The 17098-nt window shown below is 34.6% G+C and overlaps 1 protein-coding gene across 6 annotated transcripts in view; it reads right to left on the bottom strand.

Moving 5' to 3' along the window:
- The window catches only part of Ptprc (protein tyrosine phosphatase, receptor type, C), a 121819-nt gene that overhangs the window by 24176 nt on the left and 80545 nt on the right, over positions 1–17098 (bottom strand). For all 6 annotated transcript variants that reach the window (XM_013521946.1, XM_013521949.1, XM_013521953.1 and 3 more), the window contains 8 exons: positions 16891–16951; positions 9260–9368; positions 8533–8567; positions 6475–6584; positions 5804–5894; positions 5637–5713; positions 1298–1334; positions 1109–1206 (listed from right to left, as the gene is read on the bottom strand). In XM_013521946.1, coding sequence (XP_013377400.1) covers positions 1109–1206; positions 1298–1334; positions 5637–5713; positions 5804–5894; positions 6475–6584; positions 8533–8567; positions 9260–9368; positions 16891–16951 — 618 coding nt within the window. The remainder of the gene's footprint in view (positions 1–1108; positions 1207–1297; positions 1335–5636; positions 5714–5803; positions 5895–6474; positions 6585–8532; positions 8568–9259; positions 9369–16890; positions 16952–17098) is intronic.

The raw sequence follows: 17098 nt of genomic DNA, 5'->3' as shown, positions 1-17098 counted from the left end.
CCTGTCCAAGGTCAGTTTTGTTTGAAGCACTCACAAGGACTTGTGAAGTTAGGTTCTGAACTAAAACAATACTGGAATGAAACAGCAGCCAAATAAAAGCCAAGTAAGTCAAACTAAAAATTAAGATTCATTTGAACCAGCTATTCCCCTTTTAGGTACACTATCTTCCCAAAAGAATTAAAGACACAGTAATGTATGCATATCTATGTTTATAGAAATGCAATTCATAAAAGCTACATCTGGAAAACAGCCTATATGCCCGTCAATAGATGAACAGATAGAGCAAACATGGTATTGATACACAATGGAGAACTGTTCTGCCTTAAAATAGGATAAACTTGTGTTGTTTGTGGGAAATTGAATGCACCTTGAGACCATAAGCTTAAGTGAAGTAACTTAGACACACAAGTTTAAATATTACATGGTTTCTCTTATATGAAAAACTCAATGTGTATATATATATTATATATATATAATATATATATAATATATATATAAATAAAATACTGAAAATAGGAAAAAAGAAAGAGAGAAAACAGTGCAGACAATGAGAGAGACAATGTAGCTAAAAACAGTGCAGACAATGTAGCTAAAAATTTACCTTCACTTAGTATAACTGTCTTACATGTTTATATGTTCTTTGGCCTATTAGTTGGGTAATCATTCTACATATATAAAAATTAACTTTGTAAGATCTTACAAGGCAAGTAAATGAGTCTGATGCTGAGAAAATAAAGATGGGTGGGTAGACAGAGGAGGAAAAAAGAATGAAATGTGATATGTACATGTGCCAATTCTCTAAGTGAATGTAATCATTATGTACTTCAAAGAGGTACTAATAAAAGTAAAAGAAGTAGATTTTCTGATAGCATTGAAAAAAGCCAAGCAGTTTTCAAATATTTAAAAAATTTGCAAATATGCGTATATTTATATTTTTATGTAAGTGCACATTTTCTACAAGTATAAAAATTTAAATAAAGTGTCACCACTGATTAAAATAGAGAAATATTTTAGTAATCAAGCACACATCTGCAGCTTTAAGAAATTCAATTGGGCACTCCCTTTTCCCAATGCCAGCCTCCATCCCATAAACAGTCTCAATTCTTACCCTATTTCCTTCTTCACATTTAGTGACCATGACAATGACTGTGGCTTTCTGTTCCCAAATCATCCTCCAGAAATCATCAATAGTTTCATCCCTGGGTCCTAAGAGGGAAAAATTATCAGTTAAGAACTATTTCATGAAAGTGCTATAAATAATTTTTCAAAAATAATATTGATCTCACAAGTACATTACCTTGTGCAGCAATATATTTCCTGGGTTCTTTGAAACCCTATTGAAAAGATACACAAAGATGTATCATTTACTGAATACTCAATTGTTCAATAATATTCAAATTCTGATTTAGAAGTTGCTTTACGTCTGTCCTTTCTTGGTTGTAGATTTCCTAATTCTTAAGAGGATTTTTTAAATGTGTAATCAGGTATTCACTGTGCCAAACACGATAGTCAGCAGTTACAAACGATATTCATGACTCCAATGTATGCTTGATGTCTATCCCAAACAATTTTAAAAACTAGACTGCATCTTCATTTGGGATGATATAGCAATTTATAAGAGCAATCCCGATATTTCTAGTTATATCCTGTCAACTGTTACAGCACAATTAGTACTGCCTTCTTACTAGCCTTGTGATTGCTTTTAGGATTTTTTCTCCATTTCCTTCAATAAATCCCTCACAGATCACATTTGCACTTACACCTAACTACTGTTGGAACATAGTACTCACTCCCTGCAGTGCTTTTATGTCATTTCAGTTAAGTGATACAATTATTTTCATTTCATTACCTGCAATGTCTGCTCTCTCTGCTTCTGTTACTAAGATAAAGAAGGAACACAGGAGCAGGAAAATACGCTAATGTTTCCCAAAATTATCTCCTACTCTTTAAATTTACCACAGTGATAAGAGAAGCTCCAGAGAAAGGGAGGACCTTTTCCTCTGAATTAAATTTTGCACATGAGCTACAAGAATTCTTCACTTATTTTAGTAACTTGGTCTTGACACAGTATAAGTTACATTCATTTATTCAACAAGTACTTATTGAATGGTTCCAATATGCCAAGCACCTATCGAAAAGCCAAAGACATATGCTTTCCAGGGCTCCAAGTTCTGTTGGAGACAAGATAACTATAATCTGATCCCATACTTAGCATATATATATATTTAAGCAGATAATGTAGATCATGCTTTTTAATAGATTGTCTAAAACAGTGGTGCTGAACCTATGATACACGTGTCACAGTGCACTGTTTATATCCTTGAAATCTTTAAAATGTTCTTCATCATGGATCTAAGTCCTTGAAACTCTCTAACAATACCAGATCTGATCTCATTTATTTTACTCTGGAGAATAAATTACCATTTGGAAAAGACACTACACATTAAAATAAACTTGATCAGTGCTAATTGTGAGGGCCTGCAGAGGTTGGTTACTTGACAGAATAAGTTACAATAGACTTCAAGACATTGACCTAGTACTACTGTGTTAATTACTGTTTGGACTGTGATGTTACATTTACAATACTGGCTGTCACTGATGAAAAAGCTTACACATATTGTGTAGAAAGGTAATGGAATAAAACATTGCTTTATGGAATTCAGGAGCGCAGGTCAGGAGAAAAATTTTGTTGTTGTTGATTAGGAAAGATTTCCAAGGATAACATTAAACAGGGAAAGGAAAAGTACTGTATGCTAAAGTTGATGAATTACAAGATTTAAAGGGCTATCTGTAGTGTCAGAATGCTTGGGGGTAAAATTCTGGCTGTGATTCTACTAGCAAAATTGGAATACAGAGTTGGTATGAGATTTAAGTGAATGAGTATACATGTAAAGCACTAAAAGTGATGACTAACTATAGCAAATGTGTGATAAATCATAAAAGCTATTATAATCATTGATGTTAATAACTTAGTCTCAAAAAATCATTAGGTGTCTCAAAAAGGAACTATATTAACAATTAGTACACATATGTTGGAGATAAATAGTTTATGAATGATGCAACCGAAAATATTTCTAAATTCTACCACTTTACCTAAATTCTACCACTTTACATAAACTCAGTGAAATGCATGTTCACCCAGGGCCTCAGAATGTGTTCTTATTTTGAAATAATGTCTTTGTGGGGATAAGGGTTAAAATTTCTTACTGGATGAGGGTGGGTCCTGAATCCAGTGACTGAGTCCTTAGAAAGGAGAGAGATATTCAGACACAGTAAAACAGAGACAGACAGGGAAGTGGGCCATGGGAGGGAGGTGAGTTTGGAGTGACTCAACCATAAGTAAGGGACATCAAGGATTGCCAGGAGCACCCAGCAGCTAGGAAGAGGCAAAAAAGGATTTTTGCAGCACCTTCAGGGGGACTGTGGCTTTGCCAACATCTTAATTTTAGACTCTGACCTTTACAACTGTGAGAAGACAAATTTTTGTTTCAAGCCACCTAGCTTATGATTCCTGGTTACGTCAGACCTAGGACTCTAACACACTGTGGTACTGAAGTTATAATTTGAAATTTGACTCTAATTCATTGAAAATGTATATATTCAAGTAAATCAACAAGAATGAAAATGACAAAAAATGTTTCAAGTGTTTTTTATGTAAGCACGTTTTGGGGATCACTTTACACGTTAATATATATAATAGCATGACATATAATTTTTCCACTATTTGATTGTCAAAGGACTATTTTGATGACATACTCATCTGCAATTCTGTGTAGAAATAAGCACCTTCATCTACTGTTGGTTGACTGAACATTGATGCAACCCCAGTGGGGGACCATTTGAAAATTTTAAAAATTAAAAATGTATATGGCTTTGGGCTGGGGATTTAGCTCAGTGGCACAGCGCCTGCCTGGCAAGCGCGAGGTCGTGAGTTCGATTCCCAGTACCAGAGGAAAACCCAAAACCCCCCCCCCAAAAAAACAAAAACAAAATGTATATGGCTTTTGTCCCTGCAACTCCACTTTTTAGAAAATAATCCTATGGATATATTGTAACTCACTGTAGAAAAATGAGTCGAAGTGATTCATTGCATCGTTTTTGATAACAAAAGTTTAGAAACCACATTGAATGCTCATTAATTAGAAATGGGTTAAATGAACCTCAGTGCAGTTAGACTATAGAAATGGAAAGATATAAGAATGTTCTAGGACCAGGATTAGTAATCTATGGCCTACAGACTAAATTAAGTATGGCCTCATTTATAACTCAAGTTTTGTAACTTAGGCACAGTGTAGTTTGTATCTATGGAAGCTTGTCCACTCAAGATACAGTTGAATAGTCATGACAAAGATGATAGGTACACAAAACCAAAAATGTTTACTACCTTGCCCCTTACAGGAAACATCTGCTGGCCCCTGTTCTTTATAGTGATACAATATATTGACATAGATGAAGTAACAGTAGATAGCTATAAAGAAAATAGGATAGATAGATAGATAGATAGATAGATAGATAGATAGATAGATATAGACATATATAGAGAGACACAGGGAGACAGAGAGAGGGACAGAGAGAGACAGAGAGAGAGAGAGATAGAGAGAGAGAGAGAGAGAGCTAGCTCTGTACATGAACTCAATTCTCTTCACAATTCTCATCACAAACCGAACTAGACAAAAACCAAGTTAAAAGTCCCCATAAGGACACAACTGAACCTAACCACTGAATTTGATTTGGTTCTCGTCCAACTCAGTTTGGGACCAGAATTGTGGAAAGAATCAAGTTCATGAACTGAACCACCATGGTATTTACTAATATAGCAAGATTCAGAATAGTATGAATATTACTGTTAACATTTTAATATAAGGTGGAGTAGCAAATGTTGGTCTTTTCTTATTTATGTATGTATAAGGAAACTCTAGCTAGAGAAATAGTAAGCTGAAAAGAGGTTATCCCTCTGGTAGGTGGAGACACTCAGCACATGGTAGATTGGATAAGAAGATATTTTAAAAATCTGTATGTGCTTTTATATTGTTTAAAATTATTTAATTAATTGAAGCATTACTTATTTCACAACAGATAAATCTTAAAATTTTCTGTTCAGTGTCACAGACTGATATTATCATTTTGGGATAAATACATTGTGCAGACAGTCGCTGCCAATGAAGACGGTCATTGGTGTAAGACAGTGTTAACTGAAGTTTCACTGGGGTCAGGCAGACCTGAGATGAAACTCAGCTCAAATCGTATGAACTGTGTGATGAAGGATGAGGCAACTTATTAATCCTACCCTTTCAGTCTTCACTTACACCGTGAGCACAGAGCCTGTGATGTGGGGTTACTGCGGGACACATGTATATTGATCATTTTGTCCAATCTCCAGCATATAACATGTACCAGGATAGGAAGTTTTGTTTTAATCTATATTTTCACACTCACAAAAGTCCTATGTTACATAGGCCTAGTGCTGATAGGCATGTAACAACTGGTCTCATAATATTCTTGCAACTATCCTAATATATTTGTAAAAGTTTGCAAAGTCAAAAAAAAAAAAAACTAAATGGAATGTAGAGAGACAAAAAAAGTCCAAATCACCAATGAAATAGGAGAATATAAAATAATTTGGCATTTTTACTCACATCAATATAGCTAGCATTTATATAGGTTGACCCTGCATCTCCATTTATTTCAGAGAGCTCAACACGGTTATAGTCATCTGTTTAAGAAAAAGAAAAACAAATAAGTGAAATGATGAGCAATCAAGTAGTCTAAAGATACTGAAATTCTAGCCTTAACAAATACTTACAAGGAAGGATGTCAACATAGCGGTTTTTATTTTGGTTAAAAGGCTTTCGAGCATCCTTGATAGAAAATTTACTGAACACTCGTGGGATGCTCTGAAAGACACAAACATTCCTCAGGTCACACCAGATTCAGAAAAAATAGTTTTCCCTTTCGCAGTCATCAGTTTGAGTAAACGAGTCACCCTGGAAAACATTCTTTATACTGGCTAAACCACTTGTATATGGTTCTTGAAATCACCATTATTATGAAATATGCACAAGTACCATTTTTCCTAAGTAATTATAATAGATTATTTTCAGGACAAATATCATGGAAAAACAGTTTAAAATTAGTTGCTGTGCCACTTTAAAATTCATTTAAAAACTGATGCTTGGATAATTATTTGAGTACACATACAAAAATAGACAAATAGTTTTGTGACATGACTTTATAATTGATAATGATACAATAAAGCACTACACTAAAAAATTTACATGCTTTATACTGTAATCCTATCATCCTTTATGAGTCTCATCTGGCCTGTAAATATATGCTAACAATATCTGTCTTCATTAGACTAACAGATTATTTAGGCTAAATTTTAAAGGCAAATGGTCATAAAGTTACATTTAAAGCAAAATTTTATGGAGAAAAGAGTAGAATTCCTCATCCTGTATGAAGAACAACGCATACCTGAAACTCAGCCAGAAAAAGTCGGCCTTCATCAGCAATTTTTCTCTTGTACGTTTCCAGCAAAACATCCGCCTGAATTGGTTCCACACTCATCAGCTGTCTTTCATCATCTATAAGCATATTAATGATTCAGAGCCATTGTCGAGTCTATCTTTTTAATGTGCATGGAAATTTCGCTAAATTTACAACTTGGACAGAAATCATTTTTTTTCCTCCTTCCATATATTCTACCTTGGAAATCTCACATAGAAAACATTCATCTATAAATCTAAGTATTGTATATCTAAGTATTGTACTTCATTATTCTTCTGGGCTTTCTACTGTTCTTTTTACTAGAATCTACTTCCTTATTTTCTATACCTAGAGAAAAGATCCCAGATCAAATAACACCATTGTGAGTGTGTACATTTTTCCATTTGATTACATGGAGTCTATAGCAACTAATATTTATTGTTCTAGAATAATTTTACTCCCATTTTAACTTACCATGAAATATTATAATTGTACAGATGAAGTAAGCTTAATTTGATCATCTTTTTACACTCAACTGTGAAGCACGTTGTATTCATTTGTTCTGCCTCTAGAATATAAACTATTTGCCAAATAACTTACTATATAGTAAAAATACATACCCTCAAGCTCTAGAATATACATACAGCTGGAAAACAATACTACTGAAGGAGTTTTTTAAAATAAGCTGTTATATATTTACAAGTATGTATCTCCTGCTATTTCCTGTCCTGTTGTTAACTAATGTTCCCTGTTTACGATGAAAAGAAAGTTGTGTGTGAAGGTGGCACATTCATCTGATTGTCCAGGGAAACTTTCTATCTAATCAAAATTATCAAACTGACTAAGTGTTGTAGCTTCTTTGTGTTTCAGGAGATCCCCAGTACTTATTCATTCTGAACTGAGGACATATTGCAAGATTTTAGTGGACTTGAAGGGTAAATTCTAATGTACTCCAATGTGCCATCAGTATCAATTTTGAAATCAAACATTTTGATACTCTCCAACCACCCTTGACTTTGGAAGTAGATTCCCCTTATCTGCTCAGGTGCTTGTTGCTCTGTTGCTTTTCATTTTTCCCTCAGTCTAGCAAGATTGATTCTCAGGCTGTGTTATCTTGTTAATTTATTTCTTCACTGACAGGCCTTGAATCCCACAGACCCACCTAGCACTGGGGATTGACAGCGAGTGTTGCAGAAAAAGCTCCCTGCCTTTCCGAAGCATACATTCCAATTACAAGAGGGCAATCAAGAAACAAGGGAAACCCCATGTCAGGTAGTGATACAGTCTGCAAAAGAAAATAAAGCTGAAGAAGAACTTCAATGTGTCTGTACACAGATGGGTGCCTGCTATCACAGAGGACGCTCCTTAGAATATAAGCTAATGCAAGATAAAAGAGTTCTGAATTCTGCCTGTATTATGTAACAGAAGTCAAATAAGCTTCATTATTGTAAGTATAGATGGAAATGATTTAACTCAGTCTCTTTTATAAAACCAGGAATTTGTTTTGCTCTCCTAAGTCAAACTGCTGTTCTTTATCCTATCCAGAAGTGTGCCTATCGGGGGAACCACGACCATCCCACACTAGCAAGGACCTGAGAACAGTTTCCTCACCCCTGTGATGGACGAGGACTCTGTTCTATCCCCTTTAACTCTCTATTTGGTCTAGTGTCCCCTGCAATCTTAGCAGACCTTATTGATATACTCCTCAAAGTCAGTGTACAATCTCTGTGTAAAATTAGACCCGTGCAACTACTATGACCTGATAAATTACTGCCTATGTGTCAATCTGCCTGTCTTCCTCTATCAGTGCCTAACTCCTTTAAGAGTAGAGTCTGTGGTGGTCACTGTGGCTTCTTAGCTTATTGGGCAATATTTGGCACATGAAAAGAACTCCACAGATGCCCGTTTGTTGGATAAACGAGTTTAAGTTTTATCACTGTATGAGCAGAGGAGGAAGTCCAGATTAAATGTCCAATTCTTTTAAACAAATAAGTAAATTCTAATGCAGGAGGAGTATCCAACAGTCAAAAATAAATACATACTTACCTCTTTCAACAAGTTCCTGCTGTTCATCTAAGTTGCTGCAAAAAATAAGAGATATAAATTTGTACATTCTTAAGAAACATTGAATTCAGTTGTCATGCCATTTAATTGCATGAATTTTATTGAATAACTGTACTGAAGGAAGGAATCGTGGAGATGAAGTGGATAGGCAGGGAAGAGGAAGAAGAGAGGGGAGGAAAAAAGGGGAAAAGACAGGAGGGAGGGAGGAAAGAAGAAGGGAAAGATGGAGAGATGAGAGAATGTCGAGGAGGGAAGGAAAGAAAAGAAATGAGAGGAAAGAAAACCAACCGAGGGTGTGTGCTGAGCAAACTTCACATAATAACTAAACTAGCCTATTTAAACACTCCCTTTTTAAAAAGTGTAGCTCTTCCTGGCCAAAGAAATACATGCACCTCCCCGGAAATTCCCTCCTTTCTTTTGCTTTTGCCATTCCTAGAACACCATAACCCACTTTGTACTAAAAGAACAGCCACATTGTTTTTATCCATTTTTGGGATAAAAGTCTAACACTATCAGCAAATGTAGAAAATATGAATATTTAACATAAACCAAAAGCACCATAATAAAAGTCTTCAATCCAAGTTCAGTTCTCAACTGGACCTCGTGTTGCCCTTTTTATGTGTGTTGAAATGGTTCCCTCCCTGCCTTATTGACTTGCTCCCGCATCTTATTACTACCATTATGTGTCGATGCACATATCCATTCTTACCTGGACCTCTTCTTGTGCAGATCATATATTTTATAGAGAACCACAAGCAGAGCTATGGATGTCACAATAATCAGAAATACCAGAAATCCAATCAGTGCTTTGGAGTTATCTAGAAATTGAAAAATAATACAGGAGGAAAACTTACTGCATCTTATATTTTGTTAGATTGAATAATTACTTTTAAAGAAATTACATTTTAATATTTTAATTTCCTGTAAATTGTTCCAAAATAAAAATTTCAAACTGAGACTAAATACAGCAAATTCCTCATTTTGTGACATGGGCTATATTATTCAGGACACATAAAATCATTTTCATTTAAAGAGAATAATTCGAAAATCAAAGACCAGGTTCCTTTCCTCCATTAAATCATGTTCTTTTATGAAATACTATCATTTAGATTTAATTCTTTCTGTCACTTCACTTAAATGGGATCAAGTAAGTAATCCAGTCATTATGATTTTCAGAGGGAAATGCATATCATTTAATTTTATATGCAGAAGTGAGCTGCCTCCTAGGGGGATCAGAAAGCTTCTGACCCACAAAGATAAACCCTCTTGCAAGCTCCCTGATGTATGAAATCAATTAACCAAGAGACAAAAAAAATATGTTATTTGACAGTTAAGACTTGCCCTGAGATAAATTTTCTCTAAGGCTTAATGTGAAATCACATCCTTTCTTTTGGAAAAGGCTGAAAAAGGAGGGTGTACTAGAAATATCTTTGCCCTGTATTATATTTGGCACTACACAGTGAAAATGCAACAGAATAAAGCAACAGCTCAAGAGCCCCAGCTCCAGAGGTTTAGGTTCCAGTCCTAGCTCCGCAACATTTTCATGGAGAACTTGTTAGTTCCTACAAGGAACTCCTTAGTTCCTACAAGGAGGTTGAGTAAGTTGATTCACAATAAACAGTACCATGCTTGGAACATAGAAAGTACTAATCATTCACTAATCCAAACAATACTTACATTTTTATTTATTCATTTTAATTGATACATGTTTGAAGTACACAATGTTTACATTTCTTGTGAGGAGCTGGTACGTGAACAAACACATTTCATTCCTTTTTTCGTTCCCCTCCCTATTGTCTGATCCCCTTCACATTTGAGAAACTTCTATCTCCCCAGCTTCCTATTGTTTATGGTTTTGATTTTTATTTATGTTTTGAGTTTCTCATATAAAAGAAACAATGCAACATTTAAGCTCGTGTGTTTTATTTCACTTAACTTTATGGTCTCAAAGTTGTGGCCATTTTTGTACCAATGACTCAGGTTCATCTTTCTTTATGGCAGAGTAGTTTTCCATTGTATATAAATATGACATTTTTTTTCCCATTCATTCCTTGTTAGTTGCTTCCAAGATTTAGTTATTATGAATTGTGCTGCTATAAATATGTGTATTCCTGCATCATTATAATATGTTATCTTTAACTCTTTTGGTAGGTTATCTGAAAGGGGAATAGCTGGGTCAGATGGAATTTCTAGTTTTAGTTTTTGGAGAACTCCATACTGATTTCCACAGTGGTAGTGCTAGTTTACATTCCCACCAATGATGTGGAAGGGTTCCTTTTTACTCATAGCTTCACCATATTTTTGAATCTTATTGTCTTTGTCAGTTTTCTCTCTTTGCTGAGACAAAATACCCAATGACCAGTATTAAGGAAGGAGAGGTTTATTTGGCTCACAATTTGTAGAGGTTTCAGTCCATACTCAGCTCCAAGGCAGAGTGAATTGCACATGGCAGAGGGCAACAGTTTATGGTGGTAGAAAATAGCAAAAGTACCAAGATCAAAAAGGGAAGAGTGGCAGTGAACAAGCCTTTCTTTCCCTCCCTTATACTGTGTGCAGGCTACCCACCCCAAAGTGGGTGTAGCACTCACACCCATAATCCCAGCATTGGAACATGAGTCAATCATAAACTCTAGAAACCCACCCTATGACTGTATAAGGCTTTGGAGGACATTTAGACACAAACCCAAACAGTAGATTTAGTGTCTCTATTTTAAATTTAGATCTTTGATCCATTTTGACTTGAGTGCATTAAAATCATCATACCACAGTGATATATGTGAAGACATGTTTACAGCAGCACAATTTTTAACAGCTAAATCTTGGAAACAACCCAAATATCCATTAATCAACCAAGGAATGGATAAAAAAAGATGTGGTCCTTTTGTACAGTGGAGTACTACACAGCCAGAAAGAAGGATAAACTTGAGACTTTTATAGGTAAATGGATGCAACTTGAGACCATACTCATAAGTGAAATAAGCCAGACACGTATGTGTAAACATCACATTGTCTCCCTAGTGTGAGGAGCTGAAAGACTAAATAAGATCCAAAATGTACAATAGATATTGTGAAATTGGAAGAAATTGTTCAAAAAGAAAGAGAAACTGGGATGGCGTAAAGGAAAAAAGAAGGAAGGGAAAAGGAAATGTATATTAAAGATACATATGTATATATATACATATATATAAAGATAGTTGAGATAGTTATACTATTAATTTCTCTTAGTTAACTGAAAAGAAAGGTTTGTGCTAATATTGTTCAGTCAATTTTTCATGCCTATAACTTGCACTCTGAGTAAACCCTTTGAAAATAACATTATGAATTGTATTAAACATTGTTACTCTCCTATTATCTTGTTTTGAAACTTTGTTCTATTGTTTTTTCCTCTTTAAAAAAATAGTTTTGTAGCATGCATCATAATAATGAGTATGGATTGGAGCACTGATTTATCGTCATGTGCTACAGTTTCTTGCCAAGTGTCACTTCATAGTATTCTATTTTGCTATTAATATCTTTTCTTTTTAATAATGTAGTTGAAGAAGTACAATCTACATACAGTTACAGTCTTCTATCCACCCATTCTATATGTACATCTAGGATAAATACACTGTTAAAGAAAATAAAATCATTTCTACTTTACAGATAAAAAAACCTAAGCTTAGATAATTTGATCAACATGTTCTATGTTGTAAGTCAAAGAAATAACTGCCACAATTCAAATTCAGGTCTTGCTGTCTCTAGCTGAAATTAATTTTCTACTTTTATGTTTCAAGTTATAGAAAATCTGTCATAAGATAAAGTGCTTCTAGCAGCTGTTGCTTGGTTGTATCATTTCCATCTTTCAGTTTCTAGAACTGTCTCACACTTGAGAAGACCTCCAATGACCACAGAGAAAAGCAGGCTTCCTCTATTTCCCACTTTGATTATTTTTTTTTTTTGAAAATAAGGAAAAATCAGTATTACTTCATTCCTTTGTTTATCACTCCAGGGTCTAGTTTTCACAATGACAATGTGAATTTTCTGAGAACTGAAACTTGCCTGACAGTCCCTGCTGTCTTCCTTTTACCCTGAACATAGCTATCATCTTTATACTTACAGCACCACTTGCATGCTTAATACATCTAATGTGTTTTCCTCTCTTTCCTCACTAGAAAGTAAGTTCCATGAGGATAGTCATCTTTGTTTTATCTTCTGTGATATCTTTAGCATTTTTCAAGTTTATATTTAATTTTTGACAGATATGTAAAAATGCAAAAATTATAAATATTATTGGTGTAGAAGGTGATGTTTTGATATGTGTATTGTGAAATATATATCTACTCGTGTATTAGTTCTTTATGGTTAAGTTTTTGAAATTCGTTCATGTAGCTTTTTGGAAGGCACAGTACATTATTGCATTGTTATCTATGGGCACGCTCTTACACAATAGCATGCCAGAACTGCGTACTCCTAACTGTAACCCAGTACCCAGTGATCAAATTTCCCCCACACCTTCTTCCACCCTTCTTGCTCCAGTTTCTGGTAACTACCATTCATCTCTCAACTTCTACGGTGTCAGATTTTTAAAATTTCACCCATTAGAGAGATCATACAGCACTTGTCTTTGCTTGAGTTGTTTCACTGATGTAGTGATCTCCAGTTCTATCTATGTTGTCCCAAATAATAGGATTTTGTTCTTTTTATGGAGGAAGAGGATTCTATGACATATATGTATCACATTTTCTTTATCCCTTCATCAGTTGATGGTCACTTAGGCTGTTTTTCTTGGCTATTCTGAATAATTCTGCAATAAACACAGGAGTGCTATGTCTCCTAGAAAGACTGTCTTCATGCCCTTTGGGTTGCTGGATCATGTGGTAGTCCTATTTTTAATTTTTGAACAATGTTCATACTGTTTTCTGTAATGACTGTGTTACTTTACATTTCCAGCAATAATATGCAAGGGTTCCTTTCTCTTCATATTTGCCCTGGAACTAGTCATTTTAATAATGGAAATTGTTACTGGGATGGTGTGACAGTTCATTGAGACTTGACTTGCATTTCCCAGATGATTATTGATCTATCTGTTGGACATTTGTATGACTTCTTTTTAGAAATATTTATTGAGGTCTATTGCTCATTTTTGATCACATTATCTTTTACTATATTTTGCTTTTAGAAAAAAACTGTGTTTTTGGAGTTCCCTATGTACTATCTTCAGTTATAAACCCTTTGTCAGATGTGTAGTTTGCAAATATTTTCTCCCCTTCTGTAGGCTGTCCCTTCACTTGTTGATGGTTTCCTTTGCTGTGCAGATTGTTTTACGTAGTACTATTTTTGCTTTTGTTGTCTGTGGTTTTGGAGTTTTGTCCAAAAGAAGTCCTTGCCAATTCCCGTGTCTGAAGTAGTTCCTTTGTTTTCTTTCAGTGATTTCATAATTTCAGGTCTTATGTTTAGGTATTTAATCTGTTTGAGAAGATTTTTGTAACTGGTGGGAGATAGAGGTCTAATGTTATTTTTCCTCTGGGTGGGGATATTCAAGTTATTCAGCACATTTTATTGAGAAGACTGTTCTTTCTTCAGTGTTCTTCCAACTTTGTCAAACAGTAGTTGGATACAAATGCATGGGTTTACTCTTAGGCTATCTGTTATTGGTTTAGGTACTTGCATTTATTCCAATATTATGCTCCTTTGATTACTCTAGTTTGTACTGTTGTTTGAAGTTAGGTAAAGTAATGCCTCCTGCTTTGTCCTTTATGCTAAAGATGACTTTAGTTATCTGGGGGTTTTGTGATTCCATATAAGTGTTGAGATTGTTTTTTCTAGTTCTAGGAAGAATTTCTTTGGTATTTTGGTAGAGATTGCAGTAAATATGTAGACTGCTTTTGGTACTGTGGACATTTTAATAATCTTCATTTTTCCAATCTATGAATATGGAATTGTCTTTTCTATTTTGTATTCATTGTAAATTCTATATCAGTCTATTATAATTCTCATAATAAAGATCCTCTACATTTTTATTATATTAATTTCTAGTTTTCTATAATTCTTTTATTTTTTGTTATTGTCCTTTTTTCAGAGAAGTCTTGCTGTTCTGCCCAGGTTGACCCCAAATGCCTAGTTCTCCTGCTTGAGCCTCCCAGTTGGCTAGGATTGCAGGTACACAGCACTGCTCCTTTTAAATAGAATTGTTTTCTTGATTTTTATTTCAGAAAATTTGCTAGTAGCATATAGCAGCGCTACTGATTTTTTGTGTATTTATTTTGCATTTTGTTTTCTGAGATATCCTAAGTATCTAGAGGAGTGTTGGAAGTTGATAAATGTTATGGTTTGTGTCTAGATGTACCCCCTCAAAGGCCTCATGCAGTCATGGGTGGACTTCTAGAGTTTATGATTGACTCATGATCCAGTGCTGTGGTGATGGGTATGAGTGCTGCATGTGCTCTAGGGTGGGTAGCCTGCATACAATATAAGGGAGGGAAAGAGGCTCGCTCTCTGCTGCTCTTCCCTCTTTGCTCTTGCTGCTTTTGTTGCTTTCTGCCACCTTGAACTGTTGCCCTCTGCCATGTGTGACTCTACCTTGGAGTAAGTCAAGTATGGACTGAAACTTCTACAGACTGTAAGCTAAATAAATATTTCTTTTCTTCCTTAATTTTGGGTATTGGGTATTTTGTCTCAGCAACAAGAGAAAAGTAACTAATACATCTACTGTAAGAGAAAAAAGGTAGAACTCTTAAAGGCATAAGTGTAGGTAGACACTTCATGATCAAAACCCAGACCACACAGGAAACACTACAAACAATAAACAAATGGGATTTCACCTTATTAAAAAGCTTTAGCAATGCTAAAAAAAAAAAATCAACAACACGGTGAAAAGGCAACAGTGTGGGAAAAAATTATAGCCAAGCTGTCTCTTAGACAAAAGACTTATATCTAAAACATATAAAGAATTGAAAAAAATCAGACACCCCCAAATTCAAAGATCTAATCCAAAAATGGGCATCTGAGATGAATATGCACTTCTCAAATGAGGAAATACAAATGAGAAATAAATATACAAAAAAGTCCAACATAATTGGTCATTTGAGAGATGCAAATTAAAACAGCACTGAGATTCCATCTCAACCCAGCAAGAATGGTTTTCATCAAGAAATCCACAAACAGCAAATGCTGGAGGGGCTGTGGTGAAAAAGGAACCCTCTCCACTGCTGGTGGGTATGTAGACTGGTGCAACAACTGTGGAAATCAATATGGAGATTCCTGAAATATTTAGGATTAGAGGTCCTATTTGATGCAAAACTATTAAGTAGTATGAGTCTTTGCTTTGATAAATGTATCGATAAAGTAGACAAACCTTCAAATATATTCTGTAGTCTAGTCACAAGTTTTCTTCCTCCACTACCATTAAAGAACTGAAAATGACATAGTTTCATCATGGCAGAGAGAATAGAGAGAAGAGTAATACAGGTAGGGCAATTTCAAAAAGTTTTAAAGAATAGAAAATAAAGGAGAGGAAGCTATAACCTAAGTATCATGCTAAAATATATTTATGCTAATTACATACAATACCTCAGTCTCAACTTGGTGGCAACACATGTGGTGGAAGTAAATCACAGGACGGAAAATGAAACAGTCAAAGATTTGTGTTAGTAACTTTAGAAAGAGCAATGCGTACTATACACACACACACACACACACACACACACACACATGCACGGAAGAAACTATAAGGAAAAAAGAAATAGTTAAAAGTAGTTATTTGGTGAGCTACACAAAGGATGGGGAACGTGGCATATATGTGTTGTTTTCATTATTACTATGAAATTTTAATTAAGGAATTTTTTCACACACTTTTACTTTAACTGAGATATTTAAAAATACTTATCATACATATTTAAATAGCCATATTGTCACTAAGAAATGCTATCTTCAATGAGGTAAATTAGGACAAAGTTATACCTAAGCCCCATTTCTGACAAGTCAAGCTTCACGGGCAGAGTAGGTACAGGGTAGACTAGGACAAAAAGATAACACTCTCTAAAGCAATACACAAGACAAAGCTATTAGTTTATAAAAGTTACCATAAACATTTTTATAACTTAACTGTCTGTGTAGATAAATCCTTTTATAAAATACTTTATGTAAAAAATAATTCTTCAATAACAGAATTTCCCAGTTGCATTTAAAGTATTGCATTTGGATATGAGGTTCATCTATATTTACCCTGATACCTTAAAATACTATATTTATAGAATCTATAATTTAAACATCTGATGGGTGCATAGATATAATATAACATAGGTTTATACTAGTTAATACATAGTTTATAAAGATACAATAATTAGTCCACTGATGACTTACAAGATGTTGTGTGATATTTTATTTCTGGCTTTCCCCTTTTTTCACCATTGCAGGAATATACCTAAATTTCAGTGAAAAAAAAAATTAGCTTTCCAATGTAAGTTTATATATCCTAATATAAAACAAACATTACTTTTCATGTAATGCTTTTTATTTCCATTAAAAAATACATATTTTTCCAGGCATGGCTGCTTATATCTGCAATCTC

This window comes from Chinchilla lanigera, unplaced genomic scaffold (genome assembly GCF_000276665.1).
Source record: "Chinchilla lanigera isolate Chin_1 unplaced genomic scaffold, ChiLan1.0 scaffold00005, whole genome shotgun sequence".
Classification (NCBI taxonomy): domain Eukaryota; kingdom Metazoa; phylum Chordata; class Mammalia; order Rodentia; family Chinchillidae; genus Chinchilla; species Chinchilla lanigera.
Note: the sequence above shows the minus strand (reverse complement) of the source record. Positions and strands in the feature narration are given on the sequence as shown.